The 21,805-nt window shown below is 38.7% G+C and overlaps 3 protein-coding genes across 6 annotated transcripts; 1 reads left to right on the plus strand and 2 right to left on the minus strand.

Moving 5' to 3' along the window:
* Positions 1-2,580: 2,580 nt before the first annotated feature.
* On the plus strand, positions 2,581-7,289 carry gsdme (gasdermin E). The gene is made up of 10 exons (XM_022765620.1): positions 2,581-2,674; positions 3,129-3,351; positions 3,473-3,665; positions 3,889-4,063; positions 4,706-4,826; positions 4,928-5,017; positions 5,362-5,489; positions 5,606-5,789; positions 5,995-6,068; positions 6,181-7,289. The coding sequence occupies exons 2-10, from the start codon at positions 3,147-3,149 to the stop codon at positions 6,406-6,408; spliced, it is 1,398 nt and encodes a 465-aa protein (XP_022621341.1). The 5' UTR covers positions 2,581-2,674; positions 3,129-3,146; the 3' UTR covers positions 6,409-7,289.
* A 138-nt stretch (positions 7,290-7,427) lies between these two features.
* LOC111236774 (MAGUK p55 subfamily member 6-like) lies at positions 7,428-19,400 on the minus strand. 4 transcript variants are annotated; one of them, XM_022765624.1, is made up of 14 exons: positions 19,335-19,400; positions 16,304-16,388; positions 15,679-15,802; positions 14,623-14,741; positions 12,605-12,757; positions 11,711-11,860; positions 11,234-11,461; positions 9,961-10,092; positions 9,642-9,744; positions 9,438-9,509; positions 9,160-9,321; positions 8,857-9,059; positions 8,649-8,777; positions 7,428-8,522 (listed from the first exon to the last, which is right to left on the minus strand). In XM_022765624.1, the coding sequence occupies exons 3-14, from the start codon at positions 15,707-15,709 to the stop codon at positions 8,346-8,348; spliced, it is 1,659 nt and encodes a 552-aa protein (XP_022621345.1). In that variant the 5' UTR covers positions 15,710-15,802; positions 16,304-16,388; positions 19,335-19,400; the 3' UTR covers positions 7,428-8,345. The 4 variants fall into 4 exon arrangements, with proteins under 4 accessions (XP_022621345.1, XP_022621342.1, XP_022621343.1 ...); XM_022765621.1 differs by lacking the exon at positions 19,335-19,400 and adding an exon at positions 18,674-18,800; XM_022765622.1 differs by lacking the exon at positions 19,335-19,400 and adding an exon at positions 18,674-18,800 and having other exon boundaries at positions 15,679-15,820.
* A 667-nt stretch (positions 19,401-20,067) lies between these two features.
* Positions 20,068-21,205, minus strand: LOC111236775 (peptide YY-like). The gene is made up of 3 exons (XM_022765626.1): positions 20,715-21,205; positions 20,523-20,612; positions 20,068-20,138 (listed from the first exon to the last, which is right to left on the minus strand). The coding sequence occupies exons 1-3, from the start codon at positions 20,876-20,878 to the stop codon at positions 20,114-20,116; spliced, it is 279 nt and encodes a 92-aa protein (XP_022621347.1). The 5' UTR covers positions 20,879-21,205; the 3' UTR covers positions 20,068-20,113.
* Between the last annotated feature and the right edge of the window lie 600 nt (positions 21,206-21,805).

A 21,805-nucleotide genomic window follows, 5' to 3' on the forward strand; every position in this document is an offset into this window, starting at 1 on the left:
AAAACATCAAAAACGTCATAGTATAGTAAGGCATAAAATTTCTTGAAAATGAATGAATGACATAGTATGGCAGTAAATGTCATGGAAACAGCATAGTATAGTAAGGCATAAGAATGTCATAGTATAGTAAGGCATAAAATTTCATAAAAACGTCAGTATAGTAATCCAAAAATTATGGCATTTTTTATTATGGCATGAAATGTCATGGAAACGTCATGGTATAGTATGGCATACGAACGTCATAGTATAGTAAGGCATAAAATTTCATAAAAACATCATTGTGTAGTAAGGCACACAAACCTCAAAAAACGTTTATATATATAAAAAAGCCAAAGTATATCGAAGCATTCGACTAACCAATTAACTCAATGTGCATGTCTTTACATTGCAAGAGAACATGCAATCTTCACATTATAAGTTGCCAGGCCTGCGTTTCAAACCCATGACTGTCACGGTGAAGCACCTCTTCTAACCATTACACCATCATGCCACCGTATAACTAATTGTACAAAAAGATATAAAAACCTCATTGTATAGCAAGGCATAAAAATGCAAAAAACGTCATAGTATTGGATAGTAAGGAATATAAATGCAAAAAAAATGTCATAGCATAAAAATGTCAAAAAATGTCATAGTATTGCATGGTATAAAAAGTCCTAAAAATAGCATAGTATAATAAGGCATAAAAATTATATTGTATAGTAAGGCATTAAAACACCATAAAACGTCATCCTATAGCAAGGCATGAAAATGCAAGAAAATGTCACAATATAGTAAGGCATGAAAATGGCACAAAACCATAGTAAAGCATGAAAATGTAAAAAAAAAAAAAAAAACGTCATAATTGCAAAAAGAACGTCACAGCATAAAAAAGTCAAAAAACGTCATAGTATACTTAGGCATAAAACAGTCCTAAAAATATCATTATATAATAAGGCATAAAAATGGCATAGTATAAAGTAAGGTATAAAAATGCAAAAGAACGTCATAGTATAGAAAGGCATGAAAACATTAAGAAACATCATAGTATAGTAAGGCAATAAAACGTCATAAAACGTCATGGTATAATAAGGCATAAAAATGGAAAAAAACATCATAATATAATAAGGCATGAAAATGGCACAAAACCTCATTGTATAGCAAGGCATAAAAATGCAAAAAACGTCATAGTATAGTAAGGCATAAAAAGTAATAAATACATAATTTCACACAAAGGCATAAAAACGTCAAAATACGTCAAAATGCATCATGAAAAGTTATATCATGGTAGGGTATAAAGAAACCACAGTGAAGAATTAGACTAACCAATTAACGATGTCACAGTATAGTAAGGCATAAAAAGGTTATAGCATAGTAAGTTATTAAAAGTAATAAAAACAACATAGTCTAGTAAGGCATTAAAAGTCATAAAAGGGTCATAATATAGTAAGCAAAAAGTCACATTCTAGTAAGTCACAGAAAGGTCTTAGTATAGTAAGTCACAAAAAAGTACTATACTATATGGCATAAAAACGTCATAGTATAATAAAGCATTAAGGTATCTTGAAAACTTCAACAAAGTCGTAAATATGTCATAGTACAGTAAGGCATAAAATTTCATAGTATAGTAAGTCAAAAAAAGGTCATCGTATGGTAAGATATAAAGAATTATAGTATGTGTTTTCATAAAAAGGTCATAGTATAGCAACCCATAGAAATTAATAGTATAGTAATGCAGAAAAAATCATGGTATAGTCAGGCATGAAAACGTCATAGTATACTAAGACGTAAATAAGTCATAGAACAGTAAGGCATAAAATGTCATTGTATAGTAAGTAACAAAAAAAATCATTGTATAGTAAGATATGAAAAAAGTCATTGTATAGTAAGTCATAAATATATCATAGTACAGTAAAGCATAGAATGTCATAGAATAGTAATTAAAAAAAAGTCATAGTACAGTAAGGCATAAAAAGTCATAGTATAGTAAGGTATAAAAATGTCAACGTATAATAAGGCATTAAATCCTGTATGCTCTCCCTGTCCCTGAGTGGATTCTCTCCGGGTACTCTGGCTTCCTCCGACTGTCCAAAGACATGCACATTAAGTTATTGGCTACTCTAACTGACTTTTTTATGCCAATTAACTATTTTTTGTTAATGAACACAGTCTATGGTCTGGTCAACCTGAAACAGCCACTAGATGGCAACAAATAGCCACCAATGTGCCACCAATGGTACATACTGTACATACAGTGCAAATTCATTAGTGAACTCAGCAGTGATGTTGTGGACCAACTGGTTGAACGGACAATTACAAAAACTTTCAAGGAGCCCAGCTGTCTGACTTAAACTTTTGACAAAGCATTGTAGTAAATGAAAAGTCCTAAAAGAGAAAAAAAAATAAGCTCACATCTCCAAATCTGCTCGTCTTTTATTTTTCAGTCTCTTACTAATACGTACATGTTTTAGTTTTGGAGGGAAGGCAGATAAATACTTATTGATGTGTTATTGATATGTTCTGACAGTATCTTCAGTAACACACCCACAGCTCCCTTTGGAGGAGGCGGGGCGTCTATTGTACAGAACAGAGGAAGCCTCACCGAGGCTGGGCAGCGTTGACTGTGTTGAATGTCTGGCCACAAAGCAAAGCTTCTCGTCTGGGTCTTCATTGAAACAAGGGCTTCTGGAAAGCGGTAATACTCACAGCTTTTGCATTTGTTTCACTCAGTGCTGTTTTGCTGTGTTCGAGCAGGTGAACAAAAGTTAGGACTGATGGGTTTGCTGATGCTACTAGCATGTTAGCCGCTGTTCCAGTGTGCAGAAATGTACGTGCAAATAACATGTTTCTTTAAGCTTTGTTTTGCTTGATATGCTGTACAAGTACAGTTAATGGAAGAAGTATTAATTGTATAAATGTTGTGGAGGTTTTTTAAGAATGAAAAGAAAAGGAAGGAATGGTGAAATGATTGTTGGTAGGTAGGTAGATTGTAATTTGAAGTCAGTTATTAGCCTGATGAGGAGTGGTACTTTAATCTCTAGACGGATTACTATACAAGTCTTTATTTTTTTGTGTTGTTTTTTTTTATTATTGTTGTTATTATTATCATTATTATTATTATTTAAACCTGGCTTTATTATCACCCTCAGGTTTGATCCAGCTGGGAGATGTTTGCCACAGCCACCAGAAACTTTGTGGAGGAAGTGGATTATGGAGGTGTGCTGATCCCAGTGTCCAGCCTGAATGACACTATAGATGTCCTGACACTAGTGGTGAAGCGCAAGCGTTTCTGGTTCTGGCAGAAGTCCAAGTATCTTCCCACTGATTTTCACTTCAATGATATACTAGCAGGAGATACCCCTATAGAGCCAGGTAGACACCAAAGATCTCTGTACTAGTATATTCATTTGCTTTAATGTTTTTTACTAAATATCTGCAGTATTACAACTAATTTATTCTTCCAAGATCACAGAAAACTTGTCCCTGTCCACAGATACCAAAGAGACAGACTTCATCAAATATAAAGGGACATATGGTGACAACATTCAGGGAGCTATGGATGCAAATTTTGTCCACTCCAATGTGAGCCTGGAGGGTAAAGACTCTTCCAAACTCCAGTCATCCTTTGGTAGTTTGAAGAAAGAGGAAGTGAATGTGCAGAAGTTGCTGAAAGACTCTAAAAGCAGGTTAGTTCCCCACCTGTATCCACTTTCCTGTCCTGTACAGTCTGTTTTAAACAGGATTTAGACAGAAACATCATCTGGTATTCAGTCTGTAAAAGATATGCAAACAGCAGAAGTGATCTTTGACCACTCATAAAGTTGCACACAAAACACAAGGCTCAGCTGAAACTTCCCAAGAATTTTCCTGGTTAAATGTAACACTGTTTTTGTAAATTCAATGTCTCAGGGTGCTGGACATGTCTCACTGTCTGATCCAGCAGACAAAGGAGAAGCACAGGCTGGTATTTGGGATTGTGAAGGAGCGAATTGTGACCACTATTCCCTGTTCGGTCATAGAGGAGGTGCAGCAGGGTGGACAGTGTGGAGGAGGACTGAGCCTCTGCGGGCCCAAGAGCCCTAAGGTAGAGTAGTAGCACTGAAACACGCATTGTCATGATAGTTTACATCTTTGTGATTTGCAGTGTAAGAGTTAATTTTACAACAGAAAATGTTCTTTTATCAGAAAGAATTTAGTCTTTTCCATTTCCAATCTGTATGAGAATTCAGCCTCTTGCTGTTATGTGATATTTGACGAATTATTAGTAATGAAATAATTTCCCCTTTTTTTGTTCTGCCTACATTACCTCAATATAGTTTGATAGTTTATGTTCTTGCTATCCCACTTTGCCCAGAATGAGATTTCAGTTCTGCCTGCAACAGAAGTAGGTGGAGCTAAAGTTAAATACTTGTGCCACCTATGCTGAATTTTGTAATTGTGAATTGTTGTTGCAAAATGTTCAGTCTAGAGGGACGCAGACTGAAAACTGGGCATTTGCTGCTCATGTCTGAGATACAGTAGATAGATGAAAAGGTTTTGTAAATTAAATTCCACATGACATGTGATACACCTCCAAACAGGTCCTTAACTGTGCAATTGCTTTCCCACCAGCTGTTACTCAGCAGCGGTTGGTGTTTTAAAGTTGATATTTTCTTTAAAACAGACCAACTTGTGCTGGAATTTGTAGGTTTGGTCTCAAATATCTGCTGTATTGTTCTTTCTGCAGGTTTCATTGAAAGAGAATGGGAGCCTGAGTATAGACAGTAATGTTACCATGGAAATTCCCATCAATACTACCATTGCCTATTCCCTCATAGAGCTAGAGATCAAACAGGATGGATGCTATGGTGAGAAATCATTAAATAATTCCAATGATTTGACCATAACAAATGATTAAACTATTAAAATATCTGAGTATTTGAAAAGTAACCAGCTGTATTTTCCTCAGAGTTGTGTCTGATGTCAGACACCACTGGAGGTTTTGAAGTAGACAGTGGTGTTCTTGCACACGATTCTGAAAATAGCTGCCTTCGACAAGGTAAATTATTGTTTTCTTTCTGTAGCTATGAAACATGTGACTACAGATGATTGTTGCAGATGATGACGTATTCAGTAAATGTGTGCAAGGTCACAAAGGACCTAAAGAGGGTGGAGGCCCCCATTCTGTCTTATCAGAATGGTGTGATAATGTTTGTAAACATGTGCTTTGACCCGATTATTTCAAATCCAAGAATCTATGTGGTTAGTTCATATTGTGCAGTTTACTTTTTTATTTTCTTTATTTTTTCTCATGTCTGGTTCAAGCTTAGGTTTTAGTGACAGGCTGATACACACATTTTGTCTTTGGAGGGAATGATAATGTTTTTTTCCTTCCATGGGCAGACCTGGAGCAACTTAATGATCATTTCCAGTTGCTGTCATCTCTTCCTGCAACCACAAGGTCCTCTCTGCTCCAGCAATTCACAAACATTATGCAGGACAGAGCAGCCGTCAGTGCACTTCAGGATATGGTAAGTGGGGCAGAGAGAGGTCTTGGCAGCATAGATGCACTATAATAATGTGGAGTTAGGACTCGTGAACTTCTGTTGCTCTGACTTTTGAATGTGGGTGTCTTCCTCTGTCTCAGCTGGACCAGATGAGCCTAGATAAGTCTCCTGCCTTGGTTGATGTTACAACGACAGTGTCTCAAAAACAGAATATCCAAGCCATTCTGGAGCTTGTGGAGCTGTCTGGTCAAGTGGAGTCAGCTCAGAGAGGCCGGTCCACATCAGTCCTCACAGCTATTCACCTCATTAGCAGTGCCTTGGATGGTGAGAAAAGCTGTGCTCTGTGCAGCATCCATTACTTTGCCCATTGCTTAAGTGAAAAGTCCTCAGTCTGTAAAAATAATCATCATTTTAAGCTCAGGAGGAGAAGCATGTAGAATTGTAGAGTTCCCACTGCGTGCAGAATGTCCTGAAAACCTAATTTCCTTAAGTTCTGTTTTCATCCTGTGTCTGGGTCTTTGTCTTTCAGAGATGACCAATGATTGTCTTGATGTCTTGGGAATGTGCTGCAGCCACACAGTCTTACAGACAATGGAGCTATTGGTTAGTAAAGTCAGTTTTCACAAAAGGAGTTGTTTGTTTTGGGGTTTTTTTTCTTTCAAATGATGCATCAGTGATTGAGCTGCCTGTTAACTGTCTCTCACACCCGTTCCAGGTGCAGAGCATATCAGGAAATGGAAAGTGTCCTCTGAGCAGTGCAAGACTAACTGCACTGACGGGGGACATCTATGAAAATGCTGAACATCTGTTTGCCTCCTCTAATGTGTCCCTGAAGAGAGACGGGGACACAGTGAGGGCAGAAATAAACCAAGGGCCAGGAAACCTTCCTCTGGTGCTGTGTATCGCTGTCAGGGGTCTTGCCTCATTAGCCCCCTGTGTTTGAACCGAAGATGCCTTTATATCAACCAGAAACTTGAAATACCACACTGGAATGCAGTGAAGGGGATCATATACATATTTAGTGTTATTCATCAGATAAGTGTTTTTTATTCTTTTTGGTGCGGTGGAATGCCCTTTAAAACACTATGGCATTTTACTGTAAGGTAATTACATAGATTTACTAATGTAGAAGCAATAAGTCAATTAATGCCTTAGTCAGTGAAATGACAATCATTGATCAATGTCATCAAAGATTTTAATAAGCAATTAGTTTAGGTCATGGATTTTGGACTTTGTTGGACAAAACAAGCATTTGAAGCTCGGGGGGGCATTTTTCACTGATTTTGGATTTTATAGAAAAAGAACATTAAATGATCAAGTTGTAAATTAATCAACTTTTAGATTATTCAGTAAGCAAAGGACAACACCCTTGAAGTTCTCACTGGCTGTGGCATAATGTAAGGTAAATACTAATTATTTTAAGGAGGGTCTAATGTGATGTCTTAAGCTATAGGATATCTATGCACTTCAGTCTTTGTGGCTTTTGATTGTTTATATTACTTTTTCACCTCTTTATTTTCCTCTGTTAAGTATTGTTAGATCAAATATTCATGAGTTGTGGAAATTTTGTGACACATCTACACAAAACTACTGTGCTCCAGAGACATGAATCTTCGACTGTTTTTTTTTAATGTGCCAACTACAAACCTCATTCTGGACCACTTGAGCATATTGTTTTATGACTATTTAAATTTTTCATCCAGTCTGATTGCACATGTCTTAATGTGTTATTTCAGGTTTTAAACATAGTTAATGATCTTGGAAGTTGTTTCAACTTGATACCTTCTATCTGTATCTTTCTTTTATGTTTATCTCTATGGTGCAAAAAAAGACCTTAATATGACGGCATGAACTATTTCTTTCTCTACCTGCTTGCTAACACATACTCCACACAGCATGTTTGCTGAGTAAATGTCCCGAAAGGACAAAGCAAAACCAAAGCAGATCATTAGAAAACACCAGTTATTTATTTTACATCTGAAAATACATCTGAAATCTTGTAAAATATACCTTTTTATAAGTAAATATGAATTTTATTTAAAACAGTTAAGTTTTTAGTAATATCACATCAAAAGGGATGGTTCACTGAGATGCAGTACCCTGCTGTGGAAAGTTCTTCTTCCAGACAAACAAACACAGCACCGTCAACTGGTCTAACAGTCCAAAACACATACATGATCCAAATGTCTGACAAACAATCAACATAATTAATGTCTGTTGTGCTTGAGTGAAAGAGAGATAATGGGTAAACACTACAGTATTACTTTTCTTCCTGTACAACATCAAACAGTGACTGGCATGACATGTTCCTTTTATTAAGGTTGAACCGCAAAGAGGCCAGGGCCTAGAAGAAGCCTTCACAAGGTCTCAAAAATATGACACTATTCTACATGAATGACGACAGGTTTGTAGTGACAAATGAGATGACGTACTGGAGGCATAAGCACTGTAAACTGTAACACTGAGGTATCGTCCTTTTCGATGAGCAAGCCCTCCTCATATTTGCAGAATAAATACACTTTAGCTATCTTACATACAGATGTAAAATTAAAATAACATGGACATGGCAAAAACTGCTTTTGCTTTTAAAACATGCTGACACACAGGCCAGTAATTTCTTCCAATTCATTTGAATAGAAAGTGTTCTTTAAAAAATATTTTGCCAATAAGTACACTTCCTGTGTGTTGTGAGTTGCATAGTGTGCTATTAAGGAATCTGGCAATTCAGATCAAGGTGACTCTGATGCTTTGTGCAAGACCCAAATTCACACAGGGCTTATGTCCAATACTTTGTCTGTGTGTGCAGTACCAGGTTGTGTCCCCTTTCGTCCCAGGCCTAGAAGCTCCAACAGCCTCATCCATCCAGCGGGGGGTAGAGCATCAGTAGACCCAGCTGACTGGAACCCACTGTGGCTCTATGAATAATCGCTCTACCGCCTCTTGCAGCTTGTCAAAGGCCTTGTCCAGATTGTCATTGACAATAGTCAGGTCAAAGTAGTGGCTGTATGCCCGCCGGATCCTTGCACTTTCGTCCACAGTCTTCTTCAAATCGTTCTCCTAGTGCAGAAAGAGATTCAGCCCATTACAATGACAAAGGCAACAACCATTCATGAGTAATGACTACTGAAACTCCCATTAATATTTATTAGAATTTAGACAACCTTAAATCCACTCAAAACTTACTGTGAGTAGTTTGGTAGTAAGTCCAGCATCTACTACAGCTTTGTGCATAGCTCTTAGTGTGTCCAGCTCAGGAGCAGCAATAAACACCACAAATGGTATAAACTCAGCAGTCTTCAACACTTTCAGGGCCTGAGCAAAAAACAGAATGTCACAACCAAAGCTTTGGGAGAAAACATCTACACACTGAGCGTTCGTGCCTTAAATTAACCTGAGGGTTGACGTCTAGGATGCAGGTACGACCCATATCCACCACTTCGTGGATCGAGTCAATCTTGGTGCCATAAAGGTTGCCATCGTACTCGCCGTGCTCCAGGTAACGGCTCTCCTTGATGTCCTTCTCCATCTCTTCCCGTGTTACAAAGCAGTAGTTCTGGCCATCTTTCTCCTCTTCTCTTGGACGCCTTGATGTGACTGAAGGTAAAAGGTGAGGAAAGGTGTGACATGTACCCTGGCAGGAAATCTTCAAGTAAAGACAATTTAATTGCCTCAACTGTCTGTTTCACACACTCACAGGGTACAGTGGTTCCGTATCTCAGAGGATTCAGGACAATAAGTCTGTTCTTTAGGCTCCGCCTGCCAACTCCCTGGGCTCCAATCAAGACAAGCGTTTTCCTCTGGAACGGTGGCATCTTTGCTACCTCCTCATAGATTTGCAGTTCAAAACGGTCAAACTCTGTTCAAGGCAATACACAGGCTGAATTAGTACTGTATTACCATCTATGCACTTAAGATTCCTCATTGTTAAGATCGCTTGTATGTAGGAAAATGAGAACTAGTAGTGATACACACCAGCATTCTTGGCAGTGAGGTACATCATTTTTTTCTTCTTTTTCTTTGCAGTTCGAGTTCCACAGAGCATCCCTGAGCCACATACAGAGAGAGTCAGGTCACCACAAGGTGGTGCTAAAGCCAAGAGATGTTTGCTATCATGATAAAATAAACAAGAGTAATTGATTATCATGGTGTGAAAGACAGAACACCACTTGTACTGACCAGTACCAGAAATGTCCCAGTCTCTTCTCACAAAAGCTTTCCTCTTCTCCTCCAGGAACTGACTGGGGATGAGGCCAGTTGCTCCACCAACAACTTTGCGTGCCTGAATGGAAATCAAAACAGTTGAGAGACGAGAGATTTCACATACAAATCAAATACCATGCACAGGTATCAGTCATAAACATCTTCCTCCTCATCTTTAGCTGCCTCTTGCAACTTCCAACAGGCAATATTTGTACCAGAACTCCCAATTAGCCATGCAGCTCCAGTCAAAGCAGCACTGTGGTTCACAATCACAGAGCTATGTGTGCCTGCTCACCTGCCACCAGTTGGGGTCCTCCTTGTTTACTACATGGAGAATGTCTCCCTTGATGAAGGCGAGACCAGCCTCTTTACAGGGGATCAGGTTGTCTGTGGTCGGGTTATAGTTGAAGTGTGGCTTCAGATAAACCTACAGTTTGGGGTGTGAACAATACATGAGACGGTTAAATTACACTAAGAGCAAATACAACAGGATTGAGCCATACCTTAAATCCCTACTCAGATGTACACTAAGATACTGTAATATTGTCACATTTTCTTGACAATATTAATGAAACATTTTATCATCAGTTACATGGCTGTAGAACAAATGAATATATCCGATGACTCTTCGTCATTGCACGTCCACTTTCTTTTTTTTGCCATACACCCATGTTTGATTAAGTAGTTCAAAGGAAGTTGCTTGTGTTCCCTTTCATAAGTGCCAAGAATATTCTGATACTTTTTTAAAAAAAATTTTATTGCACCATGTTGGATGATACTTTAACAACTCTTTCCCACTATTTTAATTGTCTGTTCTGCATTTGTACATTGTTCTTGCTGTCAGTGCTCTAAGGACAGCAGGCTGAATGAGGTGGATGGGCATGGACCAGAAGCAACTTTTAAAGATTCACTCATGAGATCGGCCTGAGCAGTCGGGAAGATTTCTAACAAAAACAACAACTTTCAAAATAGAGTTGCGGGCAGATAAATCACATAAGTACCTTTTTCCCACTCTGAGGGCATAATTCACAAGTCAAAACTCTTACCATGACTGAAACCCAACAGATACATAAGCAAACAGTAGCATGAGATCATCTGATCCTCCTGGGCACAAAGGTCAGTGTCTGACATAACCCTACATACTGCTCCTCAGTGTCAGCTGCTGTGTGTGCCTGTTACTGTAAGAAGGAGAGGGGGGGGGGGCTACAGTGAATAGAGTGGGGTATGTCCCAGATAGTGTGTGGTGTGTTATTAATAGACTTTCTGAGGGCTCAATTTTCAGAAGCCTGGCATTCTAAGATTGGCCAGGTCAGGCAGCTCTCACCCAATCCCTGACAGGTACAGTACAACTCCTGAACAGCCTCCAATACACCACCACATACCCATCACCACTGCTGTATCCCTGTACATTTACAGAACTGATTTCAAGAAATGTTAGATGAGCACACCAAGAAATATTGAAAATAAACTTATTTTGCATGTATTCTCCAGTGCGTCAGTAATATTTTTTTCCCCACAAATAAAAAACCTAGACAGGAAATATAATATACAGCCTCTCTCTTCCTCACCTGTGGCAGTGCTGGTGTGTCTTTGTAGCTTGGCAGGACCTTGAGTGTGATGCTCCCACTGCAGTCCCTCAGCAGCTCCTGGAGTTCATGGGGGTTGCTGCCGACCTCACGACCGTTCACCTCGCGGATTATGTCCCCGGTGTGCAACATGCCCTGCCTGTCAATCGAGCTGCCGTGCAGGATCCGTGCGATCACCATCTCTCCTCGCTCCACACGGAACGTCACCCCCTGAAAGAGAGTAGCAGTCATTTGGTATCGTACATCCGCACTTCATAAATCGTAGAGGCCTGTTTCATGGGTTGGTCAGTGTGGTTGCTGTGAAAGAACTCACTCGTGTTGAGGTACTATGTGAAAGTGAGTCACTATTCTCACAGCTGGTCAATAAAAGAGGACGTGTAAAGAACTTTAAAGCCTAACAGGAGCATTACACGTTTCGTCTGTAGAGCTGCGGTTGATATACATGCCTGGCAGACTTACCAGTGGTTCCCCAGCTTTCTTCTGGATGCCAATCATCCTGACAGCATCAGCTGGCATGAGTGAACTGGTCAACAAGGCATCGCTGTTCACCGCAGCATGGGGCATTTCATAGCACTTTGCAGCCACTTTGTCATGAGCCTCTATCAAAGACTGAGGCAGAAAGATTGGCGGAGGAGGAGTGAGAGAGAGAGAAATAGAGACAAAAATAAGACTGGCTCATAATCTCTGTATCTTAAGACATCTTAAGTACATTTCCAACAGCTTTTTCTGAATAAGAAAGATAGCGATCACAGCTACCATGTGATACATCTACCAAAATACTAAAAACTAACAGTGACTGGAACAGTAACAAGCATTTCATACAATAACATGAAAGAGTAAAGACATTAATCACATTGCTGCACACATTCCTTTGACCTAAACCTTTATAAAAAAGATGCTTTTATGACTGCATTGACAAAGGATTAATTGTTAAATATTGTAGATAAACCAGTCTTGTTCTTACCCTAGCAGCCACAACTTAGAGTTAGCATTGGTCAGAGACTACAAACTGCATCAGCAAATGTGAAGATTTTCTGAAAGAGTAGGTGACACAGTCTTCTCCCCCTCACTTTACCCACATAACTCAGCCTGCTATTGGCCCGAGGAAATACACCCCCACCCTCCCATGCTGCAGCTTGCAAGTGGTCGAGAATATAAAGGGCGACAAAGAAAAAGAGCTGCTTAACAGGCACTTCAGAGAAAATTAGGCAATGGTTGGAGTAAAAAGCTCTAACATCCATTCCCACACACATAGAACACAAGCTAGACTATTCATTCTATAAATCTCTGGTCTATTCATCCCCATTTGAACCCAGCAACAATTGTGTACAAGAGAAACGAGGCCTAGGATACCTTAAAGTGAGGCTCCTGAAGGATTTTGGCAAGCTCCGCAGTGGCAGCATCTTTTTCTGGCAGGTTGTTGAGGGAATCCAGGATCTCTGTGACCAGCTGAACATTATCATCCCGCACGGCTTGTAACTTAACTTCCTCAAGACGCTCATGAGCCTACACAAAAAACACAAGACTGTGTTGAAAGATGTTCATCCCAGTAAAAGGGATTTTTTTAAACAAAATTAGGAATGGAGAAAAATGAAGTTACAAATCATCATTTTATTTGTTGATCGTAACTCCCAAATCTGTATTTTGGGTTTGTTTTTTTAGTTGGGGTAAAACAGCTGTAGTGCTGGGCTGACGCAACACACTCACAGACTTTATTCATGAGATTGTATGATATATCACAACATTAATTTAAATATCAAACCAGGATATCCCAGAGCTTTTGTCCATCCTATCTACCAATTCCTTTCATATAAACTTTGACTAGAATTTATTTATTTTGGTAAATTGTTCCAGAAACTGTTTATTTTACCAGCTAAAGTGAGTGCACATCCCACCTACACATGAACAAAATAGCAGAGCACCTTACTGTCCGGCGTGTAATAGCTATACACAAATCTCTGTTTATGTGGATATTATGTGGATAGTTCAGTTTCATACTTATTATGTTGGAAATGTTGGGATTGGTTGTTTTATCCTGTTCTAGATCATGGTATTTTCATATGAGCACAGACAAAGCTACTAACCCATCACCCACTTGTGCAAGGCTGAGGAAGAAAAAAAAAAAAAAAAGAGCACTTCTGTGCACTAATTTCAGCAAAAAGCCCTAATTGGTGTCACTTCCATGGGTCACACAGATGAGACGGTAGTAGTTAGATAAGATGGACACTGAACAGTCAGGTGAACAAAAGGAATAACATATTCTGTCTTGGTAATTGTGCATCTTAACGTTGATATATATAACAATATATATCATGTTCCAAGAAACTTGGTTGAGCAACTGTTGTGTTATGTTGGCACTACTGAGAAAATTAGATCATATTGTTACACCTCATCTGATGACACTATATTGTGTCAAATGCTACTCTTGTGCCCACACACTGTAAGTCAAATTACAGTGATACACCATCAAAATGCCACATTCTCCATCGAACTATCACTGTGATACACAGCAGACAAAGGGAAATTAACAGTTGAATATTCAGCATCTATGATCACATTCAAGGGGCTCCATTTCACATGACATCAAACCAGAAACTACATATGGGCAGGAAATTATCCAATATCTAAGGAGAGCGGTGCTCTGTTTGTTAGAAATGAGGGCAAGAGCTTGCCTTTGTGACAGGTTTTCTATAGAAATCATTCTATTTATAGATGCAGTAGTTGAACCTGATGACCTCAATCTGCATTGGAGATTTTTTCCTGTTATGTAAGCCATTTGTTCATCATGCTGTCAACTTCTTTTAGCATGTGAAAATGTGATTTAACTGATGTTAAAAGGTACTTTTTCTGTCTATTTTACCAAAAATATAAGTTGTGAATGTTATACTTTCATACAATTGTTTATTATAAGACAACAGGAGCTGTACTGTACAACCCTGCTCACAGTACATGTGATGCTTATTTCGCTCCTCTAATGATGGGAAGTGTTGTACCGCGCCCTAACTGGGAGATATTTCCTGCAAATAACATGACACTGAAACAGTGGGCACACAGCAAGATTAGTTCATGTCACGGGGTATAACATTACAAGACACAGTTCATTTGCAGGTACACATCCTTGTCCAAAAAGCACTGCAAGTTTTGCTTGAGGATTAAAAATAGGTTGGTGAGCCCCATTTGGTACAACTATCAGAAAGAGTTAAACATCATCTTGGAAGTGTAGTGACACGTGACACTTACCACATTTGCTCCTCCTCTCTACTATAGCTAGAGCTTGATGACCAGCTAATGAGATTATGACTCTGAGTATGCGTACATGCGTATGTGTGGGTATGTAGCACTGGAGTAGCTGCAGTGAGTGTATGCATTACCTTGGCAAGGGAACGGACGATGGGGCTCTCCATGATGCCTCTGAGGAAGATGAGGTCAATATCTTTGGCTCCTGTGCCTGATGGCAGGTCTTTCAGGTTGTCTAGTACCTGCTGCATTGCTGAAGAGAAAAAAATCCACATCAAAGATTGGTCTAAGAGAATAAAAACCACACCACTTTGGGCTAGAGATTCACTGCTTTGTGAGTACAGGCAGAAATGTCAGTGACACAAAAAGCTTATTGCCAGTAATAATGGAAATTAAAATTCTGAGCCAATGAAAAAACGGATGAAAAAAAACAACAAAACAATGTGACTATAATAAGAGCTTACAAGGCTAACAATAAGTGGACAGTCAGTCAATGGGCTAATTCACAGAGAACATCCCTCATTTCCATTGCAGCAGTAACAAGCACGCAGAATCACAAAGGAATGGTTCTACTAACAGGTCTGCCTTGTAGAGGCTGAGAGCACACAGCAAGAAACTAACAACAAATTAACTGGGTTTGCATAAAGAGCATGAGACATACAGCTAGTAGTATTATTGACCAATCAACTTGACACCATAAAATGAATATCATTTTGTAATTCCCTGTAATAATCTGTCCATAAAAATAGGATTTGTTATACATTCTGGGTTTTTTTTTTAGGAATAAGCGGTCCATTTGCCTTTATCTGTTTTTCACACAGTTTGAAAACATATGAAAAGAAGTAGACAAAAGAATGAGGTCTGACAGGATACACACAGAATACAAATAAATGTAGTCACTGAAGAACAAACTAAAACATTTGGCTTTACAAATGGTTTGGTTTGCAAATACATCATATGTTAAAAATTAGTTTTTTGGGTTTTTTTGCTATGCATGGCAGTTGTGTTTCACAGAGGGAGAAATGTGAGCGTTCACAGGCAGCAGCAAACACACCCACACAACTATCTCTGGGCAGTAAGCACAGTACTGTTCAAATGGTAATCAAATGTCAACAATCAAAATTTTGCACACAACATTGCAACAGTTCCTGTGCAAAAGACTCATTAGAACTTTGTCTGTGACGGCTTACCTGAGCCAGACTTTGCATTGGCCACAGTCATGTTTATTATTCCTCAGCTCAGGACGGTGAAACTCTCTAGCACGGTCAAAAGCCACCCAACTGCCTGCTTATAGTAACCAGTGCAACTGGAGAGCTGCAGAAGGTAGGAAACCTGCTCAAGTCAGTGTATTGTTTACTAAGATCATCACAAAAGCCATGTCAAAAAAGAGAAGCAGGCTGAGACATTTGCCAATATGTATTGCTGCAGAACTCATATTGCGGAAAGAGAGGCACAAAATCGCACAGAAAAAAAAGGTTTTTTGCCTTGGAATTAAGGGAATGACAAAGAGAGCTATTGAATGAAAAAGGAATGAAAAAGGGTCTACCATCTGTCTGGCTAAAGGTTGTGCCAGCCATACACAGAGAGGCCCCTGGGACTGTACAAACATGCTGTCCCAACAGAGTGAGGCAAAAACAGATCTGCCACTGCCTTGTAGGTAAGTGGACAAACAAGTACAGACCACCCCATTAAACTGTAAGTTGTGAACTGTATAAACATCATAAATGGAGCATTGTATTCAATGTCAACAAAGACAGCAAACAGCCAGATAATCATGCAGAGGTAAAAGGAAAAACACAAATGGCATAAACTCACCTATAAACTGTGCTCAAATCATGAGTGCAGCAGTCCGACACGGAGCCCCACGTTTTCTACAAAACACTCATCTGGTACTTCTGGGCTACAGAGAGAATGGGGAAGAAAAAAAAAAATCACATTACAGTTATTGAATTGTCCCAGACAGCATAAGACCCTCCTCGGTATTGATAAAATCACCACATGCTGCTAAGTAAGCTCCTCTCTACCCCAAGGGTGCCTTCATTGCCTAGGCATTTCCTGTTCATTTAGTAGTATTATAATGCAGCCATTCCAGTTGTCCAAACCAATCACATGACCAATGGCTGTTTAAAAATACCTTATTACTACCACCAAGTCAGATCAAGCTCCTGAAGAGTGTGACTGTGGAGTATTAATTGGGTTCTGTGGATTTAAAAAGATCAAAAGTCAAAGCTGTAACTACAAGGTACATTTCATTTGTATAGGGCACATTTCATTTTTGTGGTCATAGTTCATTCGTATTATACACAGCATATTCCATGCAGAATCATGCAGTTTTCTGCAATTTATGCCTAATACGTCCAACATAAAAAATAAAATGATTGAAATACAGCACGAACAATTAATAATGTTCATTACACAAAACATTTCCTAATGATTAAAGAATAAGACTGACTTAAAAAAGAAAATATAAAACTGGAGGTATGCTAGGAAATTGGACAGGTTTATAGACATTAGACTAACTTTGTCAGTACATTGCTTGTGATGGTGTTAAAATGCTCTAATAGTGCATCAAGTCGTTGTTTTCAGTTGAGCTGAAATGATTAGTCAATTAATCAATTTGTTGATTGAAAGAAAAATAGTTGGCAACAATTTTGATGATCAATTAATCTTTTCTGTCATTTTTCAAGACAAATTGTGAAAAAATGCCAAATATTCTCTTCTTCCAGCTTCCCAAATGAGATGATTTTTAGCTTTTCTTTGTGATATATCGTTGTAAAGTAAATATTTTTGGATAATTGGACTTTTGGTCAAACAAAAACAGAACATTTGAAGATGTAATGTTCGGCTCTGCGAAGCTGTGGTTTCTATTTTTTAATAACTTTTTGATACTTTATAGATTAAGCAATAAATCTGCAAATTAATCAGTGATGAAAATATATACTAGTTGCAGCACTACTTTTGAGTTAACTGAAAAGGCAGCATGGACACTTCTTTGCCTTTTAAAACATTATTGAGCTACAAATTAGACAGAGGCCTTTCAGGCAGTTGTATTATGTTTCTCTTGTATTGTTTTGCATTTGAGGAAATGTTTAGGTAAAACATCTGACTAATGACATAATGGGCATAAAATCTAACAGCAGGGCATATGTTACATTAAAGAAAGGGTGACCTATAATGCCATTATAAAAATGTGACTCCAACTTTCAAGATACGAGATAAGAGTGTGAGAATCTGTGACAACTTTGACTTCAGATACAACAGCAACAACATATAACAGCCACTCATGTTGAGTTCATTCACAACCCTCAGAGATTAAAAACCAGGCTTGTTGAATAGGGCTCAGATGAGGCAAGAAGCACACAGGTTGGTTGAGACAGTGTACACCGCCTCCACCAGTCCTACATGAAACACATGAGGAGCAGCCCGGTAGGAGATGAGCGCTCGGTGCTCATGGTGGCGAATAGGTTCGTAACGAGTCGTTCTTACGTTAACCGAAGTCACAAAAGTTACAACTTTCAACCAAAACTTTTCAAGAGTCTTTTCAAGAAACATGTTGGCTGCAGTGAGTTGAACATTTGCTGTCACGTTACACCTACACGCGTATTGGGCACGTGTAGCCACATCCAACATGAACTAATTTAGTTAGAATGATAACTAGCCATTGGCAGCTAATTGGTAGCGATAAATAGACATTTAAGTGTTAACAAACAGCGACTGGATATGAATTGAAATTGGTTAAAGTGCGGCTATGTGCTGCCAGGTCCCTATTATCGTTGATTCCACCGCTGCCCGTCCCGTTGTAAATTAGTGCTAGCCGTTGCTAGTTTGTAGCTCATTTAGGCGAGTTAGCAATGCTAATGACTTACAGCAAACACTAGCGTGTGCTTACACGTGTACGACATCTTTCAGACTGACGTATAATACTGTTACCTTAAACTAACAGGCAAGTCTGTAACATTAACCGAACTACCTTCACTTGTTCGTGTTTTCTTGCAACGTAGTAGTAGCAAGATACAGTTAGCCACATGTCCACTCTTTAGCCAGATAGTAGCTATCAGTAATATCATGTGGCTCAAACTAGCTAGCTGCCGCTAGCTGATGGTACAGTGAGAGCCGAGAAACCATAGTGTCCTAATATGAGATTGTCGCTTAACCGCCTGGAGAAATAAATTAATGATACTTTACCTAATTAAATCAGTATCATCCAGTCACGCTGCCATGGTTCCCTTCATTTCAAAGTTTCGCAGATCACTTGCGCAACAGTAAGTTGTTAGTGCATTTCCAGTGAGCCTTGCCTGCGCCCCTTCCCTCAGTTCCCCGTGCACACAGCCTGTGCCGTGCTAATGACATCCAATGCCGTTCAAGTTATATCTAGCCTACTGAATTCCTGTACTACCCACCCATCTAATTTACTGTGAACACTACTCAAAAATAAATACTAGTAGTTGAGAAAAGGTGTGTCGAGGTAAACATTCATTCAAAGCATTCATGGGTTCGTCCAACATTGTTTCCCCATCAAACCAATTACCTGAACTGTTATAAACCCTCTGGCTGCTTTTGATTGAAGACTGTACATACTCACTGCTATATTGTCAGTTGACAGCTCACTAAAGCCATTTGGTCACCATAAATCCAAACAAACAATGGCCCCCAGTTTGTCCAGCTACCATGGCTTATATCTGTAGTTCTTTAAATATGCTTTACTGGATGTTATTCTCTATTCGTTGTAAATGAAGAGTACCAGTAATGTCAAATTTCTCTTCTAGTTATGGCAAAACATAATGTATCAGTGACTATTGCTTAGCAAACAACATATTTAAGAATTAAACTTTGTGACTACACTTACCCCATTAAGAAGACATACTGTAGATCTTGCATCTGTTAATGGCACCAGTCATATAATATCCCCACATCTGGCTAATAAATAATTGAATTTGTACCACCTGTCAGAAGGACAAAATGAAGCACCAAGCATTACCCCATTCACCAAATCTGGTAATTCAGCTGCAATGAAGCTTCAAAGAAAACCAGTTTTGCCAGCTTGCATAGTTCTATTGAACCAGTAGCTTGGACCAGGTGTCAAAACAGAGTTAAGCAAATTTTCAGTGTTACGTGATTTGCTTTTGATGTATCCAGGTCACTTGATGGGATTAAACTGTTAATCTGTTTTCAGGTAGAGTGTAGGTACATCGCAGCAGGTTTGAAATAACAAGTGAATGCAACACTGTGGTGTACTCAGTTTATGATTCATTTCTGTTTTTTCTGCCTAAATGGAATATTACCAGCAGACATGAATTATAAGGTATTTATCCCAGTTTAAAAATTCTCTAAAAATGTTTTGATGCCAGTTCACCAGTAGAGAGCACTGTTACTCATGACACACAAGACACTGTACAACATGTGATTAGATAGTACTGCTTGGTGCTTGTTGAGCCAAATTAGCCAGAGTGAGATGATAGGACTATATGTTTAAAACATGTTTTAGTGTAACACTGGCAGCATTACAGACCAAAGTAGTTGCCATATGCAATTTTTATTTCATGCAACACATGTTTATTTCATATCAGTAACAGACATGGCAACAGTTTTGTGGTAGTCAGCCTTGATATGACACCTTAGGCAGCATCACCACAATGACACCCCATCATATCTGTAAATAAGGAAGTCAGTAAAAAGTCTGTTTTAAGCGCATTTTTGTAAGAGGTTTTTTTTTCTATACACATAAAAGAGGAACACCAATTATTTGAATCCAATACCACCATTAACTACAACCTTAAAATCACCATAAAATACAGTCAACACTTGTTGGACACAGTGTGAACATTAACTGCACATCATTATCTTCACAAGAATAGAATAGCATTACACTAGATTGTATGGATGTTCGTATTTTTCCAGTATCTCATTGGACATGTTTTATCATGCATTACCATAATTTATATTGCATAAAATTGACAAAGACAATGCAAATTTGTGGAAAAAAAATTGAGTGGATATTAGTGCAGCCTAGCACTGTAATTTTAAAAAAGGTTACCTGGCATAGTTAGATCCTGGAATACTCTCGGCGCTCTCCCGCACCAACACATCTGAAAATACAGTATCTGGAGCATCTCTTTTCCCATATCTATGCATAAAAAAGACAAGCAACACATCAATACAACTTTGCATGTACTTTTACTTCTTATTTTCTGAAGCTATAGTATTTTATAGAAATTCAAGAACTGACCTCTGTCTTGTGATGAGATTGATGTAGTGTCTTAGTGCAGAATAATATTTGGCAAGGTCCTCAGGTGGTGCTCCTTCCCGGGGATTGGCGGGCTTGGCTGGATATGCGTCTATGCCAGAATGAATACAAGACAGCAGGCAGAGAGCCAGCATGCTCAGCGGCATGGCAGCACTGGAGCAAATCCTGGATCACAGGGAAAATGATTAGTCAAAATGCATAGTAAAAATAATGATCAAATAATGTCACAATGCCAAATCAGAAATAGAAGCTCAATATTGGACTGATACTGACAGTTCATAAACTATAAAAACTGCATTAATACTCACTGACTTTCAAACAAAAAGTGCAGACAGAACGCATTTCAATGAAAAAGTGACAAATAAGAAGATACCTGGCTTACATTATAGCGTGATACTTAATACTGCTGTTGTCGGTTTTCTCTGGTCAAGGCACCTCTGTCTGATTCCCAACATTGCCTGACTTTTATACAGTGTGTGTCATGTGGGGAGGGAGGGTGATTTCATTCACTCTTGGGGCACTCCTGAGATGTATCTACTGCCTCATTAGTTTAGTAATCCTTGAATGGCAAGGCAGTGAAATAACAAAATAAATCCTGTTTATCACTAACTCCAATGAAAAACATAGCACTGGTTCTGTTATTTTCCTGTTATTGAATTTATCAAAATGTTGATTATTTGAGTTAACATGTGCTTTGAGGTTGTCATTATTCCTGGTTTACATCACCACAAACTTATGTTTTACAACATTATCAACAGATTTAACTACACATCAACTCGCAGACTCCGACAGAATTGATTCATGTCAGTTTGACAAGTAGTTATTTTATCTTGAATTCTCTTTTCAATATTGAATACAGTAAAAAGTTTGGAGAGCTGAAAAGGGTATACCTGATCACAGCATGTTTTACCCTTTCGTTCAAAAATAAATATTAAAGTGGAAAGCCTAAAACCTTTCATTTAAATGGCTCACCAGAATAACAAGTTTCATTAAAACTAATGATGCGCAACTTGAAGTGGCTGATGATGGTCTGTTGTTTTCGCATTAATTTGAAATATGTCCCGATGTCCTGG

The sequence above is a fragment of the Seriola dumerili genome, unplaced genomic scaffold, assembly GCF_002260705.1.
Source record: "Seriola dumerili isolate Sdu_G_001 unplaced genomic scaffold, Sdu_1.0 BDQW01000723.1, whole genome shotgun sequence".
In the NCBI taxonomy this organism is placed as follows: Eukaryota; Metazoa; Chordata; class Actinopteri; order Carangiformes; family Carangidae; genus Seriola; species Seriola dumerili.

Excerpts from the sequence above, each read along its gene's own strand:
- LOC111236775 (XM_022765626.1), bottom strand. The coding sequence starts at position 20,878 with ATGCCGCTGAGCATGCTGGCTCTCTGCCTGCTGTCTTGTATTCATTCT. Across the intron at positions 20,613-20,714 it reads AATCTCATCACAAGACAGAG|ATATGGGAAAAGAGATGCTC; the intron begins GTCAGTTCTTGA and ends TTTTATGCATAG. Across the intron at positions 20,139-20,522 it reads CCAGGATCTAACTATGCCAG|ATATGATGGGGTGTCATTGT; the intron begins GTAACCTTTTTT and ends CCTTATTTACAG.
- gsdme (XM_022765620.1), top strand. The coding sequence starts at position 3,147 with ATGTTTGCCACAGCCACCAGAAACTTTGTGGAGGAAGTGGATTATGGA. Across the intron at positions 4,064-4,705 it reads GCGGGCCCAAGAGCCCTAAG|GTTTCATTGAAAGAGAATGG; the intron begins GTAGAGTAGTAG and ends TTCTTTCTGCAG. Across the intron at positions 5,790-5,994 it reads CATTAGCAGTGCCTTGGATG|AGATGACCAATGATTGTCTT; the intron begins GTGAGAAAAGCT and ends TTTGTCTTTCAG.
- LOC111236774 (XM_022765624.1), bottom strand. The coding sequence starts at position 15,709 with ATGACTGTGGCCAATGCAAAGTCTGGCTCAG. Across the intron at positions 11,861-12,604 it reads TTCAGGAGCCTCACTTTAAG|TCTTTGATAGAGGCTCATGA; the intron begins GTATCCTAGGCC and ends TTTCTGCCTCAG. Across the intron at positions 10,093-11,233 it reads ACACACCAGCACTGCCACAG|GTTTATCTGAAGCCACACTT; the intron begins GTGAGGAAGAGA and ends CCCAAACTGTAG.